Below are 18138 nucleotides of genomic sequence, written 5' to 3'. Positions count from 1 at the left end.
ACGCCAGCGGCTTAATAATAATCACAGCAGCTTAATATGGGATGGTATATGATCACAACATTTGTTATTGGATGCAGTACTGTGAAAAGGGAATAATATATCAATAACCACATCATTTAAAAAAGTCTGTAAAAATATTTAATTGAGCAAAGTAGTGAGTCATCTAGTGCTCTATTTCCATTTATATTTTACACACCATTTTATGGCTGTTAATAATCTTAACATCTTGAAGACTTGATGTTTTTGAGGCACTTGTTTATGTTTGTGGTTTTAGCTGTTGATTTGGTGAAGACGGTTGCTTGTTTCTCACATGTGATCTGGCAACCGGAGTTCGCTGGCGGAGCCAAATGAAGCGGGAAGAGTTGAACGCTGCGATTTTGTTTGTTTGTTTGAATAAAAGTGTTTCAGACATGAGGAGAAACAGCAGTCGGAGCAGCAGCAGCGGCAGGAGAGGTTCAGTGATCCAAAGGCGAAGTGAAAATGTTCGTTTTGATGAATTTGGCTTTGCCGTGGCGAAAAAAAAGGACCGAAAACTTCATTGCCGATGTCACGATTACAGGTAAGTGAAGCTAATATTAAGTATAACCCGTTTAGTTTAACTCAGGGTTGAGTTTCATGAGATTTACCTTTAATCCCATTATAGAATAAACGCTCATAATGTTTATTGCTGCATTGTTGTCTTATTAAATTTGAGCTTTTTGTCAGAGTTCAGACGTTTCAGATCAGTTCCAGCTTTTTGCTAACGTAAATATTCCCGAACTGGACCTGGACCATATCGGAATTGTCTCCTGGAAGTGTACAAATCTGTGGTGGTGATTGGAATTTCCAAAGTTTTCAAGTAGTTCATAAATAAAAATCTTATTATAATCTGAAATCATTTAATATTAAAACATTTGCAACGTCAGATTGTGAGCTTTTGTCCCTGTCCTCCTGACCCTTTATTGTGTCATCAAGGGTCTTTGTTGAATCACCCTTTGTTTGTGTCCTCACCTGGGACCAGTTTGCCAAGGGAGGCTGTACCAAGAGCTCAGGATCCAAACAACACAGGTCCTGGGATCACTGAAGCACACAAACCAGTCCACCAAGATAACATGGCGTGGGCATCTGGTGAACATGCCCCCTGGTCGTCTCCCTAGGGAGGTCTACCAGACACATCCAACTGGGAAGAGGCCCCAGGGACCCAGAACACGCTGGGGGTATTCTATCTCCCAGCAAGCTTGCAAATATCTCGGGATCCCCCAGAAAGAGTTGAAGGAGTTGGCAGGAGGTAGGGAAGTGTGGGATGAGGTGCTTGGTCAACTACCGCCACATCCCGGATAAGTGACAGAAAGTGAATTAATTCAATTCCACGTGTCAACACTGGAAGAACACTGCAGCCTTCCAGAAAGCACAACCAAATTCAAGAGGACAAAAAAAGTCCACTCTCCACCTCTGCGGACTGTAAACTATGCAGAAGGCAAGAGGTGGTCTGTTTTGCCCCTAATATTTCATTTTGATCCTGACCTTCAAAGCAACCTTGATTTGGCAAATATAGGCGTGCGTTTTGTTTTTTGAGGAAAAGGTGTGTATCTCTGTGAGAAGCTGGAGTGGCTGATGGACATGCATGCTTGCATGTTTTATGACATTTTGATTTGGCTTGATGTCCTCACATGAGGTCACTGGTCTGATACATCTGTTAGCCCCCCCCCCCAGGAAGCAGAGGTCAGTGCTGACAACAGCATCTCATTTCCTGGTCATTAATATATTTTGGATGATGACCCCTAGCTTTGACTTTTGACCCATGTCCTTGATATGAACAGTTAGATGATGGTCCAGAGTTTATCAGTTAAGCTTGTTTAAAGTTTCTCTCTGTATTTTTAAATGTCACCATGTATTTTACACAGTGAACTCTGGTTTAAACTTGACCTTTGACCTTGACATAACGTGTTGCAGGAGGACGGTCCACTGAGTTAATCCAGCAAGTTTGACTGAACTTGCTCTTTGCATTTTAAAGATATCCTCATGTATGTTTAGTAGATTTAGCCTAAAATATCTTTTTATAACAGATTGAAATGGCCCTTACATTAGCCCCTTTCTACTTTGTGGTGAGGCTAACTTTATATATTTTACACATATAGTGAATTTAATTTCACTGTGTTTGCAAAGTTGGAAACCTGTAAGTGCAACATACAGCAGCTTTTTGTCATAAAGTTGTCCATTGTGGTGTTTTGTATCAGCTATCCCCAGCTGAGCTCAGTGAGGGTCAAAGAGCTCTGTGAGCTCCTCAGCTACTGGAACGGCGCTAGCTTCATCTGCAAGAGTCAGGTGAGGCTTCAACAATATACGTACCCTATTTTCCGGAGTGTAAGCACTCCAGTGTGAGTTGTATACCAAAAGAAATTGTCAAATCAAACAGACTCACTTTATAATTGCAGTTTGTAGTTCAGCAATCCATGTTCATCTTCTTCAGATAACATCCATTATGTTGTCGTTTGCACATTTATTTGTCAGTCTTGTTTAATTTTGTAATATAAACTTCCTTGTATTCAGTAATAGCATAAGCTGTGGTGTGCACGTGCTACATTGAGTTTCTGTCTGCTGGTAAACTCACGCCCAGAGAAACACTGTTAAAAAGTGAGTTCCTCCTACAGAAATTAAAAGTTAACTTATACTCCGGGGGAAAAAAAACAGTATTTTAAAAAATAACACACTATCACTTGTTTGCAATATGCTACCATTGTTTCCTCTTACACTCGCTGGTGTGTTTTGTTTTGGTTTGGTTTTTTGCAGATGGAGCGATTCATCCGGATGGGGATTCCTCCATCACTGCGAGGTCGAGTGTGGAAGTGTCTTCTCGCCGTTGACCATCTGAGAGAAACCAGCAACTTCAACTACCAGGTTGACTACAACTACATGACCTGCTGTCGTCTTGCCGATGATGTGGCGCAGTTTGTTGTTGTATTTTTGTGGGTCTGGATTTCATTCCATTTGTCCATTAAATGTCATGCAGATCTTCCTGTTGTCCAGATATCTGTGCTTGTTGTCTCTTACCAGAAGATTTCCAACAAAGCAACTTGTTGTGCTTCCTCCAACAGAAGTGTTTGTCAGAGGTGCGAGGACCCCTAGTGGACTTAGGTGTCAGCGAGTACGGCATCCTGTCAGCAATTGCCACGTTGAGCGACACCCAGAACAGTCTGAATTTGAACCATCTGCAGCCTAACTGCCCTGAGCCTCGATACTCTGCCGATGACATCACGCTATTTCGGCAGATCGCCTTGGACCTGCGTGAGTTCACACAGACCGTACATTTGGTGTGTACACACTGGACGGGCTTTAAGCCTTCTGTTGAAAATTAAGGAGTTTTTTACGATTTGTAAGACTACTGTATGTTTTGTCTGGTGGATACGGTGATCAGTGCATTGCATAAATGTCGCTCCAACCGCATTTGTGTAAGGTAACGGTTTGCTGGTCTGCTGCGTCTGAGGTCTTGTTAGGACGATAATATGCATCACTCTGCCTCACTGTAAATGACTAAAAAGTCGGTTCTCCACTATCATGAGTGATCGCTCCGTCACTCACAAACAGTCTTGTGCTCGGTGCTGCAGAACTGACCAGCAGTCAGAGGCGAGAGCGTCAAGTCTCTTCAGTTTTTCAGTTGTCTAACTTTTCACTTTTTTTTTTATTAAAGTTGTGAAACATTATCTCCAGGAGCTCCTCTTTTCTGAATGTGATGCTAGCATTAGCCATGGCACAGCAGGGTGTGTGGCATTAGTGTTAGCCTGGGCCCCTTGGGGTGTATGGCTCTGATCCTGTGTGTGTGTGTGTGTGTGTGTGTGTGTGTGTCAAATCTGTGATTTGTGCACCCATCGAGCCGGAGGCAGGCAGTGGTCAGAGAGCAAATAACCCTATGGCTAATACAAGGAGCTCGGTTGGGCACCTGAAGAACAGCCAAAAAAAAAATGCATGGGTAGGAGTTGGGGGGTTACATTGGAGGAAGAACCTAGGAGGCAGGTGCTGGTGTTCAGGTAGCATCCCGTCTGCCCAACAGGTCTGTGGTTATAGTTGTTTTTTGTTGTCATCAGAGTAAATTTTAAAGGAACACTCCACTAAGAATCTTTTTAAATATTAAATAATTGCTGTCTCTTAGTAGTGAAGCTTAGCTAAAATTTCCATAACAATTTTTCATTTTGTGATAAAAGCATGGAATTTGTCACACATATTCTAAATTAACTGTTTATTTTCAGATATGGTGCCATCCTGGAGCTGACCTAATGAGCTACAGGAGTCAAAATTTAAAAATGCTACAATCATGTTGAAAACAATACCACATTATTTGTCTGATCATAACAATTCCAAACAGGTATAGTTTGGACTATCTATGACTGAATGTTCAGGAGTTGTAGGGTAAAAATGGTGACAAAGGTAAGTTTCAGTTTGGACAGGGATCAAAAGTTAAAGTTGCTCCAATTTTGGTTTAAAAAAAAAAAGATGCAATTTATTGGTTGAGTTAATAGCATTTTAAAAAGGAATAGTTTGCACCATCTGTCATGCTTAGTTATCATATTACAGGGTTCTATGATGTCATACATCATAGAATCCAATGGACGTTGACCTTGTTTGACCTTTAATTTGGAGACCAAATATTCAACACAGACAAAACTATTCCATTTATTAATCCTTTTATTTCAAGCAATAATTTTCATCACTTTTTACCAAAATTGGAGCAAGTTTAACTTTTGAACCCTGTACAAGCTGAAACTGATCTTTGTCACCATTTTTGTCATTTTTTACCCCATAACTCCATGGAATTCAGTCATAGGTGGTCCAAACTATACCTTTTTTTTTTTTTTTTTTAGAATTGCCATCAGACAAATAATGTGGTATAGTTTTCAACATGATTGGAGCATTTTTAAATTTTGACCCCTGCAGCTCATTAGAGGTCAGCTCCAGGATGACTCCATATCTGAAAATAAACATGAGTTAATTTAGAACATGTATGCTAAATTCCATGCTTTTATCACAAAATGAACAATTGTTTTGCTGTGCCGCCCCACTATCTGAAAGCTTTGAGGCTTATAATGGCAGCAGTCAGCAACTTGGATTCTGATCTATGATAAATACCAGGAGTCACATTTATTTTATATATTTAAAAAAGTTTCTCCTCGGTGGCAAGGCTCCTGGGGTGGATGAAATCGGTCCGGAGTACCTTAAGTCTCTGGATGTTGTGGGACTGTCTTGGTTGACACACCTCTGCAACATCGCGTGGCGGTCGGGGACAGTGCCTCTGGATTGGCAGACCGGGGTGGTGGTCCCTCTGTTTAAGAAGGGGGACCAGAGGGTGTGTTCCACCTACAGGGGGATCACACTCCTCAGCCTCCCCGGTAAGTTCTGTTCCAGAGTACTGGAGAGGAGAATTTGACCAATAGTTGAACCTCGGATTTAGGAGGAGCGGTGTGGTTTTCGTCCTGGTCGCAGCACAGTGGACCAGCTCTACACATTCCATCGGGTGCTCGAGGGTTCATGGGAGCTCGCCCAATGGATGGCGTGTGAGATCGACAGACGGATCGGTGCAGCATCTGCAGTGATGCGGTCGCTGTATCAGACCGTTGTGGTGAAGAGAGAGCTGAGTAGGGGGACAAAGCTCTCGATTTACCGATCGATCTACATTCCGACCCTCACCTATGGTCATGACATTTGGCTCATGACTGAAAGAGCAAGATCGTGAGTACAAGTGGCCACGATGAGTTTCCTCCGCAGGGTGGCTGGGCGCTCCCTTAGAGATAGGGTGAGGAGCTTGGAGTCGATTTGCTGCTCCTCCACATCGAAAGGAGCCAGCTGAGGTGGCTCGGGCATCTTTTTTGGATGCCCCCTGGACGCCTCGCTGGAGAGGTGTTCAGGGCACGTCCCATCGGGAGGAGGCCCCGGGGAAGACCCAGGACACGCTGGAGGGACTTCGTCTCTCGACTGGCTTGGGAACACCTTGGGGTTCCCCTGGTGGAGCTGGGGGAGGTGTGTGTGTGGATCGGGAGGTCTGGGCAGCTTTGCTAGAGCTGCTGCACCCGCGACCCGACCTTGGATGAAGCGGAAGAAAATGGATGGATGGATTTAAAAAAGTTATTCCTGTCTTATTTGCTCCATCATGATTGAAAACCCTCAACATGCTGTTGCCTTCCTGCTTTTGTGTGTTTTGGTTTTTGCTGAAGTTTGTAACTACATAGATAATTAAATGTTTTTTGAAAAAAATATGCAAGTGGAACAAGTTGGAGAAATTGTGAGTCATACAAGTATTTAGGTTATTGATTGGAAATGTATTAAGCAAACATGTTCTATAATAGTTTTTATGTTTTCCTTTTCCCACAGAGCGTTCCTTCCCGACGCACCGCTCTCTGATGGGGGACAGCCCAGAGGCCATTGAGGGTCAGGCTAAACTCTTCAGGGTCCTCATTGCTTGCGCCAGATACAACCCGCAGGTTGGATACACCCAAGGTACCCGATTGAGATTTATACGATATTATTTTTATTTTGGGTGAAGATGTTTTGTTGCTGAACTGCTCTTCGTGTTCAGTTTGTCCTAATTTAATTTTCAAATGGCTGCAGTACACGTTTTGACCACTTGGTGGAAGTAGAGGGTAACTTATATGAACACAGAACCTTGTCAGTGTTAAACTCATGCTGAAGTGAGATGTTTGAGTTTTCTATTCCCCAAAATAAATATTAAAGATCCATTTAGGAAAAAAATGAATTAATATCTGGTCTGTTTACAACTACCCCCCCCCAGTTAAGTGTTTTTGAGATTGCAGCTAGTCTGAGCTCTGCCTCCATCCTACCCCACTCATGAGCAAGACTCCAAGATACCTGAACTTCTCTACTAGAGGCAATAACTCTCCCCTGACCCAGAGGGGACAATCTACCCTTTTCTGACAGTGGACCATAGTTTTAGATTTGGAGCTGCTGATCCTCCTCCTAGTTACTTTGCACTTACACGCCATGATGTCTGCAATCCTTTGCTGAGCTCCAGCACAGTTCTCTACAACTTTTCCCAAGTTAGTGTTGTGTCCACGTGCCCTTAGAGCAGGTCGCTCTATGGGACAGGAGTTAGACCAGCAATATCTAAAGCAGAAGTCTTCAACTCATTCCAGAAAGGGCACAGAGGGTGCAGGTTTTACCAACTCCACCAGGTGATTTCACTGATTGACTGATTCCATTTGCTCAAAGTGATATTAATCAGTGAAATCACCTGGTGGAGTTGGTGGCTGCAAAGAAAACATGCACCCTCTCTGCCTTTTCTGAAATCAGTTCAAGACCTCTGATCTATAGACTGGGTTTGATTCCATGTCTTTGTCTTGGGCCACCATAGCAGTAAGTCAGTACTGACCTTGGCTGAGGAAGTAACCTGCATTTGACAGGTTTCCCATCCAGGGAGAGTTATAGACTCACCAGTGATGTTTTGATGCTGACATTAAAGGCTCTAAACGTTTTTTGCACTTTCCTGTCTTGCTCGACCTGTTAAACCTTACGTGCCTTCCCATTCCCTGCTATCTCAGGACTGTGCGATTGCTTTGTGTTCCGGAAGTTAAAAAGAAGTTGGCAGGTTTGAGAGCCTTTGCCAACTGTGTTCCTTCTTTATTCTATAAGCTCGGAGTCTGTCGGCATTAAAAAGTCTGCTTCAGTTGAGTCTTTTAAGGACAAACTTTGTGTCTCACAGGGATGTCCTACATTGCTGCAGTGCTGCTAATGCAGATGGGTGAAGAGGAGGCGTTCTGGGCTCTGACCGCCTTGCTGGATAAACCCAAATATCTAGCTGAACTGTTTGACCTCAACCTCACCAAGTAAGTGGGGACAGACACACCATGTCCACTAATTATAAACCGTGGACCAGAAATCTCTTCCTGGCTGATTTTAAAGATGATAAACTAAGTCCAAGTGAGTGTTTAGAAGTACTAGTAGTGTGTACCTTACTTGATTCTGCCCCACCTGAAACATATGTGTGTGAGCAAACTATTTATTTAGTATTTAGGTCCTCCAGCGCAGGACATCTGTGAGGGTTCTTGGGAAATATCTTAGGTTTTCATGTCTTGTGCAGATGTGAGACAAATTTATTTCCCAAATTCTTCTGGTCTGTTGAAATGCTGATTTTGATCTTTGGCAGAACTGTAAAAATGACTTTTTATTGTTGCTGTTGTTTTTCTTTGTCTAATCAGGGTCCAGGATCAGGTGAAGGCATTCGATCAGTTTCTGAAGCACAGGAAGCCGCGGTTCTCTCAGCACATGGTGAGCAGCCGCACTACGTTTGAATTTAAGAGGAACGCTGGTTGATATATTTGTAAGAATTACATAGACATATTACTGATAGAACATTTATGGTGAGTTGAGCTGACATTGAAGAATGTGAGGAAATGTTTTGGGCACACGTTTCTGCAGAATTACTGGCACCATTGGGGGGTAAAATTCCAATTGAATCCAGAATGTGTTCTGTGCATTTTTTTTTTTTTTTTAAAGAAAGATATGGCTGAATGATGAGAAGGTGACTTGTGGGGGAAGGCGAGTGTGTCAGTCATCAGCTCGAGTTCTTCACACACACGTTGGTCTCTGAGCTGAACGCATCATCAAAGCATTCAGTGAGAATCTGAGCAAACAAAAGTCAGACCTACAATAGTAATTATATTTTTACCCTCAGCCCATCAGAGGGTGGGAAGAGGGGGAACAGATTGTGGTACATGTGTGTATCTGCATCCATACATGACTACAGCCATTGCTGTGGTAAACTCAGTATAATGGGTTGGGTTTTTTTTTTTTTTTTTTTTTTTTTAAACCATTGGCAGTAGAGTTCATTATTCCATAGTGACTTTTATCTGTGAAGATATTGAAATATGATGAAAATGTGACTTTGGGTCCACTGGGTTAAATTTTGTCTCAGTAGAAAAGTCTGGTTTGGTCTTGAGATCACAAACGAGGTCTTGGTCTGCTTAATTAGTTCACGCCACCTCCATAAAAGGCCATCCGAAGTGGGCCTGATCCTTTTGGTGTTATAATTTTGACAAGAAATGGCAAAGCCTGCAGATTCATCTTCATGTTTTTTTTTTTATTTTAAGTCTCCACTTGTTTCAATGTTGAATGTCACATTATTTACTGAGTTTAACAATTAAAAAGGACGCTCCTGTTTAAATAACTGACTGTCGGCTCATTTTGAAAAATAAGTCATTTATGAACCTACGTGCTGTTCACTTGTTTCTAAACAGCTTGTAAACCTTCACATCAAATCGACAGGTCCAGAAGATTTTTATTTATTTTTGTGTGTCATCCCTCCATCTGTCCAGCTACAACTCTGAGTACTTTTGTGCCTGCACAGTAGTTTTGCCTCTTAAAGATAAAGCTTGTTTTTAGAGGCTGGCAAATGCTTCATACTGTAATGAACTTTTAAAACCATTTTATTTGCGTTTGTGCTGCACACACCAAAACAAAAAAAAAGACCAAACGTAATGATGTTAATCTTTTTGTGCAGACTTGCATTTTCTCTGCTCTTACAAAGAGTGGATGTTTAAGAAGAACTGCTTATTAAAGCATTTCAAAATGTTTGGTGGTTGTTTCTTTATTGACTGACTTGCTCTATTTTTCAATTAATGTAGATGCAGTTCAGCGGAAAACATTTAAGGCTGTGCAGGAAAGCATTCTTCAGAGAAAATCAATACAATCATGGCACGAACAGTGAAGTGAGGGGACATAATGTGGACGGATGTTTGAGTTGTTGATGGAGACTGGCACAGAAACAGCATGTTATTTAAAACGGTCAGTTTGAAGGCCTTCTTTGTGTGTGTGTGTGACCTCCCCGCAGGAGTCGGTGGGAGTCCTGTCAGTCCATTTTGTGACGCCGTGGTTCCTCACGCTCTTTACTTCCCTGCCCTGCTGGGACTCTGTTTTGGCTGTTTGGGATCGCATCATTCTGCATGGTATGATTATACACACACGCACACAAAATGCATCCAGCAAACCTAGAAACCTCTGTTTTTATTATTTAATTGTACTTTATTTGTAAATAACCTTTGAAGTACATTTTTTGGATAGTTCTGATTTTGAAGTTATGTGGGGAAACATCCCGTTTTGCTGTTTATGCGTGTTCAATTGAGATTTTACACATTACCATAGCAGCCAACAGCTATTTTCATTATTAATATATAAATTGGTGGCATAATTGTGATCTGTACAAGCAACACTCCCTCTGTGCTCTGAGCTTTTCTGTTCACTTTCCTGTTCTGGCCGGTGAACCATTTGCACCTCCCAATATTTATGAAGTGACAATTGTACTCACTGCTCACACCATAGTGTTTTTTTTTTTTTTTTTTGCTTTCTTTCTTTCTCCCAAGATGGCAGACAGCAACATGTTTCCAGACATTTGTTTGAAAATCATGTTTAGAGGCTAAAACTGCCTCTATTGAATTATGCATTTGGACTAGAATCCACATATGTCTGTCTTTTCCTACATGGACAGCCGTTAGATCTGTTAAAAGGCTCCGACTTTCTTTCCTTCTCCTCAGTGTGTAATGACGGAGGTTTGGAAAGGAGTGGCTCAGGAGCAAAGTTGTGGTTTTGGTCCTGGAGAAACAGCTGTGTGGCAAACTATACCTTTTAGCTCATCTTTTCTATGTTACAAAGAACAAATAGTTAAAGTTGTTTTTTTTTAGGCCTGTCGGCTGTGTTTGGCACAGCTCTCACCATCATTGAGCTTCTGGAGCCTCGTCTGATGGACTTGAATGATGATGGTGCAGTCTTACCTCTGCTGCTAAGAGTGCCTGTTCAAGTGTAAGTAAACTGTTCTCTTTCGTGTTTGTGCACGCACAGTAGTACAAAGTTGTATTGACATACACAGTCATGGATGTATCATTATTAGTTTTGAGGGGAGGTGATGGTCTAGTGGTTAAGCATTGAGCTTGAGACCAAAGGATCCTTGGTTCAAATTCCCAACCTGACCTGAAAATCATTAAGGACCCTTGGGAGAGGTCCTTAGTCCCCTTGTTGCTCCCGTTGTGTAGTGAGCGCCTTGTATGGCAGCACCCTGACATCGGGGTGAATGTGAGGCATTATTGTAAAGCACTTTGAGCATCTGATGCAGATGGAAAAAACGGTATATAAATGTGTCCCATTTACCATTTGGTTGTAAATAATAAAGGTAGCACATAAATATCAATGAGATCATCCAGATTCATCAGACTGGTCAATAATCGCCGCTAAACATTCCAAGAACAGTAAAGTGTTTTCGTCTCTCTACACATTTGGACAAAACATCCTTTATGCTAATTGGGTTTCTTCGCTGGCAGCCCGTGGCGCTTCCCGTTGAAGTCCCGTGTCGCTATGTTGAATGCGAACATCACTTAGAGGCGGACGTGTTTTGTTAACATGAAACCGTAGTTATGGCAACTCTGCAGGGTCACCGGGTTTGTGTGTACAGCGGGTTAGTGTGTGTGACCGAGTGATGTACAGCATTCATTAAAATCCACTTCATCATATTTGTTTTAATAGCTAAACTCCCTCTAAATACCTTTGGTTTCATACTCACGTACGTCTCTTTGTAGTAAAAGTCCTACTGTTCAGACCTGAGTTTGTTTACCTTGGACAAGGATCTGTAGGCTGCACCGGCTCAGGCCACACAGCCAAGTAGTTCCCTTGTGATAAGGTTTGTTTGGTACACAGTCTTGGATCCCAAAATGGACTATGAAGGGCAAGTTATGAGGCACAGTTAAACTGTAATGCTACCTTTTTATGATTATTCAAGCAAATGGATTAGCTGACATGACAGACAGGTACAGCAAATTAAATGACAGATTTTGGAATTGAGTGGTATTCCTGAGCCACTGAGTTGGGAAAGGGAGTCGTTGAGTAATCGGAGGTAAAACTAAAGCATTTCAATTTATTTTCATTTATATAGCCCCAAATCACAACAAAGTTGCCTCATGGCGCTTTACACAAGTCGTACACACTTTACATTTGGCAGGTATTCCTCCTATGTATGTCACAGAGATCTCAAACAAGCTGTGTCGGGCATAAATGCTGCTTACAGCAGGAGAATGTCTGTGGAAACACTCACAAAATTGTGCCACTTTAGAGATATTTAACATTAAACCTCAAACACATGAAAATGTAAAGGTTTAAACTGGTTGTACTGTTATGACCCCTTTTTAATAATTATGAGATCAAGATGATTTTTAAATCTGCTTCTTGAAAGTTAAAACAAAACAAAAAAAACCTGGGCAACAAACTTCATGATTCAAAGATTATTATTATTTTATTTTTTTTGAATACACAGTTTAACTAATTTAACATACAGTAGTGTTCAGAATAATAGTAGTGCTATATGACTAAAAAGATTAATCCAGGTTTTGAGTATATTTCTTATTGTTACATGGGAAACAAGGTACCAGTAGATTCAGTAGATTCTCACAAATCCAGCAAGACCAAGCATTCATGATATGCACACTCTTAAGGCTATGAAATTGGGCTATTAGTAAAAAAAAAAAAAAGTAGAAAAGGGGGTGTTCACAATAATAGTAGTGTGGCATTCAGTCAGTGAGTTTGTCAGTTTTGTGGAACAAACAGGTGTGAATCAGGTGTCCCCTATGTAAGGATGAAGCCAGCACCTGTTGAACATGCTTTTCTCTTTGAAAGCCTGAGGAAAATGGGACGTTCAAGACATTGTTCAGAAGATCAGCGTAGTTTGATTAAAAAGTTGATTGGAGAGGGGAAAACTTATACGCAGGTGCAAAAAATTATAGGCTGTTCATCTACAATGATCTCCAATGCTTTAAAATGGACACAAAAAAAAAGACGCACAGAAGAAAATGGAAAACAACCATCAAAATGGATAGAAGAATAACCAGAATGGTAAAAACTCACCCATTGATCAGCTCCAGGATGATCAAAGACAGTCTGGAGTTACCTGTAAGTGCTGTGACAGTTAGAAGACGCCTGTCACAAAGACATTTTGTGAGACGACCCCCAAACTCTGAATTCAAGCCACAGTTCACAATGAAGCATGGTGGTGCAAGCATCATGATATGGGCATGTTTCTCCTACTATGGTGTTGGGCCTATATACCGCATACCAGGTATCATGGATCAGTTTGGATATGTCAGAATACTTGAAGAGGTCATGTTGCCTTATGCTGAAGAAGACATGCCCTTGAAATGGGTGTTTCAACAAGACAATGACCCCAAGCACACTAGTAAACAAGCAAAATGTTGATTCCAAACCAACAAAATTAATGCCTCACAGATGTGAAGAAATCATGAAAAACTGTGGTTATACAACTAAATACTAGTTTAGTGATTCACAAGATTGCTAAAAAAGCAGTTTGAACATAATAGTTTTGAGTTTGTAGCATCAACAGCAGATGCTACTATTATTGTGAACACCCCCTTTTCTACTTTTTTTTTTTTTTTTTTACTAATAGCTCAATTTCATATATATATATATATATATAAAATCACAATCATTAAGGCTTAAGCAGGTGTGTGGAAGTGTCCACTGGTTCACACAGCAAAATCATATTTTATTTTTTTAATAACTTCAGCGCTGCAGTGCTGATCAGAGTACTGCAGATCATTCTGAAATGATTTACAAATTATTAGCTATTTGGCATCTTTTTTGTTATTTCATTTGCATTATTTCAAATTAAATATTCTGGCCTGGTGGGCTGTCAAGTCTTCTTCATTGTTGTTATTATAGAGGAAAAACCTGGACTTGTTTTTTTTTTTTTTTTTTTTAAAAAGTCTTTAAACACAGCAATTATTGGTTTCTCACAAAAGGAAAAAGAACATTTTGCTCCAAGTTCCTGCACGCTGTTTATGAATGCATCATCAGGCAACACTGACAGTCCCATTTTACTCTACCTCTGGTGTTCCGTGGGCACACTGCCATCCCGTCACTTTAGGAAGTTCCTGTTGGTTGTTTGGCATCGCTGTGAAAGCCTGGTTAGAAGTCACCACTAAGTGGCCTGACCGGCTCCCAGGGTAGGATCCCCTTTCACTGGGAAGATACTGCTGAGAAAGACTGAAACATGAAGGAAAGAGAGACTGCTGGGTGTGTGTGTTGGGGGGGTGACTCAGGAAACATGGTTGACAAATTTGGGCTAGGTAAGAGTAGATAAATTGAAATCTTCAATGTCTCAGTTTTCTTTGAGACTCTCATCTCATTTCCTCTCAGTAGTAAAAAAATGGGATTTTTCCTCATTAATGATGATTAATGATTGGTTGATGGTTCATCCATCTCATGACACTGTTGTCTTCGCTGGGTTGTCAGTCGGCTGCACAGACGGGTAGCATGAGCGGAATTCGAGCCCAGATCTACAGATTGGCAGGCCACCTCATCCACTCAGCTACCTGCTCTACACTTATTATGAGCCTGTGGACTGTCAAATTAGGCTGAGTTATTGCTACATGGTACAATAATTAAATAGGTGTCACACTGATGATTTTTTTTTTTTTTTTTTTTTTTTTTTTTTTTAAGGGGGATTGCACACCAGTGTGACGCAATGACTGTTGGAGAAAATATGCAACATTTTGCATGATGCACACTTTAGTGATATGGATTTGTGTTTTAGTGAACAGTGAAATGTGTAGCTATTTCATAAATTTATTGGTGCCATCATGAGCCCCTGGAAAAGTGACAGAAAATGAGCGAGTTCATAAACTGTTACTCTTGAAAGACATCATCATTGATGCTGAGCGCAAGTGAAACTTTGTTCATCATTTTGCCAGTTATCTTGTAATAAATGATAAACCAGCAGAGGGAGTACAGTAGTCTGTAAACACACATACACAGAAAACAAAACCCCCACAACAACAACAAAATACAATGACTACAAATAAGACAGTGTAGATCACTGCAACACGCCAACAATATTCTGTTTGTGTCTTTAACTGATGTAAAGTGCAGTTGGGAGTGCTCCCCCCCCCCCCAGCACTATCCAGTAGTAGAAATAAAATATTCATAAATCTGGATTCATGCTTGATTTAAAAAATAATAATAATTTCAGTTTTTCAGGATTTTGTTGAGAGTTTGACAAGAAAAAAAAAACTATCTGTTGCCTCTGACTGAAGCTGTCAGGAAGTTTAAATAAATTATTTTGTAGTAGTCACGTTTTCCATCCTCTCTGGCACCTCTCCCACCTCATCCCACTGTCTCTCCACACAGTGTTTTCCTGACGGCCTTCCGCTAATCCCGTCTCTGCCTTTTCTCTTTTGTTTACCCCTCATTTGCAGTATTTAATTCCCATAAAGTCTCCCCGGGCCGGCGCTCAGCCTTTATGTTCTCATTTTCTTTTTGCTGTTCCCCGTCGCCGCCTCCTCTCATTCATTCATTTATCCTCATTGACACGTCGACGCCCTCGTTCTGCTGGAGGGCTCGATACATCATTTATTTACTTCATGCTGACAGCTTCCACAGCTTGCTTGCTTTTTTTTTTTTTCCTCTTTTTATACAAATACTTTACAAGTTTCTGGCAAAAAGCAAATTAGTGACCACAACCTCACGTGTTTTTCCACAGGGCCCACTACATGGTGTTGGTACCAGCTTTGTGGAACACCGAGGTCCAAGACTGGGAGCTTAAGTGTATGGTGGGTCTGGTGCTGGACGAGACTCGGCAGGGACCCACAGCTGGTAAGCAAACGCCGAGTAACTAAAGCAGAAGCTAATAATTCAGACGGGCACAGGGGAGCACTCGGGAGACCTGGGAAAACTCATCCAGCAAAGTCACTTAACCTTCAGCGGCACACATGCTGATCTTGTTACACTTGGACACTCACTGTTTTGTCCTCCAGTCTTAATGTCAATGTGTGGGCAGCTGGTCCTGAGGGAGGACATGTCCACGTTGTTATTAAGGACACTGTTAAAACAGAGAGACAACCAGTCCTTGTTCTCATTCCTTTCTTTTTTTTTTTCTCCATCCATTGCAGTGTGGTCCCTGTAATCTTTTCTAGGCCCAGTGGTACTTGCCTCGAGAAAAAAAACAAAAAAACATTGCGAGCTGCATGGTGCAGAAAATGCAGTGCACTTAGAATGCAAAATCTAAAGAAAGTAGTCATGTGCTCATTATTTATGTAATCTAACGTCTTCCTGCAAAATTGATCATTGGTTTAAAAACCGGGGGGGAATCAAATTCCTAAAATTTTATTTTTATTGATTCAGCAATGACTTACATGTAAAATGCTGCGGTCTGACAAAACCAAAACCATCACACAGATTACAATAAAGAATCACAATTTTATACCTTTTTTCCTTCTTTCTTTCTTACATGACACTTTGCCTTCAGGACGGGAGCTAACCAGCTGTCTGGTGGGAAACAGCCAATATTGGGAAGGAATTTCAACGAAACTTATATTGCACTAATATCCATGGATTCTTTATTATCAATGAATAATTAATAGCTATCTGGCATTTTTCTTAATTTTATCAAGGTTGTTTTTTGTTTTTACCTGGGGGGCGTTCTTGGCCTGGCGTACACTATTTGCATCATTCCCTGCAGATTTTTCTTCCTTTTTGCTCATTGGCATCATTAACAAATGATGACTTTTATTTTTTTTTCTCATCAGTGGGTAAACCATTATGTAGCTTGTTTACATATCCTCATTGCAATCTTTTGGAAGTTTGATGGGAGAAAGTTGCGCCAATATATTTTGGGAAATTTCTACATGTTCCATCACCTGAGTTTTTCCTACTCCTCAGTGAGAGTATTTCAAAGAACATTTGTATCTCCATCTTCATAGTCTTATTTCTCTGACATCAACATTTTATCGTGCTGCTTTAAATTAATTAAATTGAATGAAGATTGTATAAATTTAGCAACGGCATCAAAAAACACTGATAGTTGATCAGTGCACACAGTCAACTTGGGGTGGGTGGAGTTTCCAGTTCAAGGATGTATCAATTCAGATAAATGAGCAATTAGTGATTAGTAATTATTGATTATATTTATACATAGTTCTTTATAATAGGGTTCATGTTTAAACTGCAAAATATCAAGACTCTTGATTACTTTGAAGTAATTCCTATTTTTTTATGTATGTCTGTAGCGTAAATCGTTTTCTAATTCGGTGTTTCGCGGTTGTGACTCATGCGAGAAATCAGTTTCAGCAGAGTTCCGGTTCAGGGCACAATGTAAACGAACATCCTGAAGTGTGGAACAAGACAACATCGAGGCACGGCAGAAGTCCATCACAGGTGCTACACCTCCTCTAGATAACCTTGGAAGAACATGTCATTATCAAAGTCGCCTGTGAATTCACTGGATCAATGCCATCCACGTCCTCGTTAGTCATTGTTTACATGCACCGTGAGATGCCGGAACTCTGCTAGCACTGCGGTGCATTCTGGGAAGACCAGGGGGCCGCCAGGGGCATTATGGGAAACATTAAAGTACCGAATAGCGGCATTGTATCAGCTCCCCCCCAGAAAAATCTAAATCTCTGGCTCTAGTTGACAACATTGTGCTGTAGCTGTATGAGTTAAAATGAGCATATCTCACTCACAGGCTGAGCTGTTGGAGATTCCCACAACTTTTATGAAGAGAATCTTTTAAAATGATGTAAAGATTAAGTAAATTTATTAATTTGTCATCTGTACTTGTAACAGTCAACGTGTGTGTGTGTGTGTGTGTGTGTGTGTGTGTGTGTGTGTGTGTGTGTGTGTGTGTGTGTGTGTGTGTGTGTGTGTGTGTGTGTGTGTTTTTTCCCTGTTATCAGCTTTTTTACTTGGGATTATTTGTTTCTTCTTCCTCCTCTGCAATTATCCAAATAGCAAACCTCCCACGTGGGGAAAAACACAGACGGCAGACTATTTATGTAAACTCGAGTTTTAAATGTTTCACAGTGAGGATACAGCTTGGCAAGAAATTAATAGTACAGTAATTTTTAATAAATCTCTTCTAAGTTTAGTGTCTGTACAGATTGCTGCAGGCTGAACTGATGTTACTGCTAAAGATAGCTGGTTTTGCAGCAGCAGTGAACTCTGAAGAACTTGGGGCACTGATGGGGTTCCTGTATCTGTGCTTGTATGCGTGCACATGCCTAAGGTGTCCCGTGCATGCCTACCGGCATTAATTCAACACATCAAAGGGCCCTTTTTGTCCCCCCCTCCCTCCTCTTTTGAAGGCTGTTCAGATATCTACCTGAT

At 41.1% G+C, this 18138-nt stretch overlaps 1 protein-coding gene and 1 long non-coding RNA gene across 2 annotated transcripts in view; one reads left to right on the top strand and one right to left on the bottom strand.

Annotated features, from left to right (window-relative positions):
• Positions 1–375: 375 nt before the first annotated feature.
• si:ch211-266k8.4 (TBC1 domain family member 10A) overlaps positions 376–18138 on the top strand; it is an 86779-nt gene continuing 69016 nt past the window's right edge. Inside the window, exons 1-10 of the mRNA XM_034177210.1 lie at positions 376–559; positions 2217–2304; positions 2770–2877; positions 3075–3264; positions 6340–6465; positions 7685–7808; positions 8181–8250; positions 9812–9926; positions 10659–10776; positions 15515–15627. Coding sequence (XP_034033101.1) covers positions 411–559; positions 2217–2304; positions 2770–2877; positions 3075–3264; positions 6340–6465; positions 7685–7808; positions 8181–8250; positions 9812–9926; positions 10659–10776; positions 15515–15627 — 1201 coding nt within the window. The 5' untranslated portion in view covers positions 376–410. The remainder of the gene's footprint in view (positions 560–2216; positions 2305–2769; positions 2878–3074; positions 3265–6339; positions 6466–7684; positions 7809–8180; positions 8251–9811; positions 9927–10658; positions 10777–15514; positions 15628–18138) is intronic.
• On the bottom strand, positions 4885–16760 carry LOC117516275. Its single transcript, XR_004562351.1, has 3 exons — positions 16749–16760; positions 12001–12003; positions 4885–5043 (listed from the first exon to the last, which is right to left on the bottom strand). It is a non-coding gene; the product is annotated as an uncharacterized LOC117516275 (long non-coding RNA).

This window comes from Thalassophryne amazonica, chromosome 8 (assembly GCF_902500255.1).
Source record: "Thalassophryne amazonica chromosome 8, fThaAma1.1, whole genome shotgun sequence".
NCBI classification, from domain to species: domain Eukaryota; kingdom Metazoa; phylum Chordata; class Actinopteri; order Batrachoidiformes; family Batrachoididae; genus Thalassophryne; species Thalassophryne amazonica.
The sequence above is the reverse complement of the archived record's forward strand: the minus strand, read 5'-3'. Positions and strand labels throughout refer to the sequence as shown.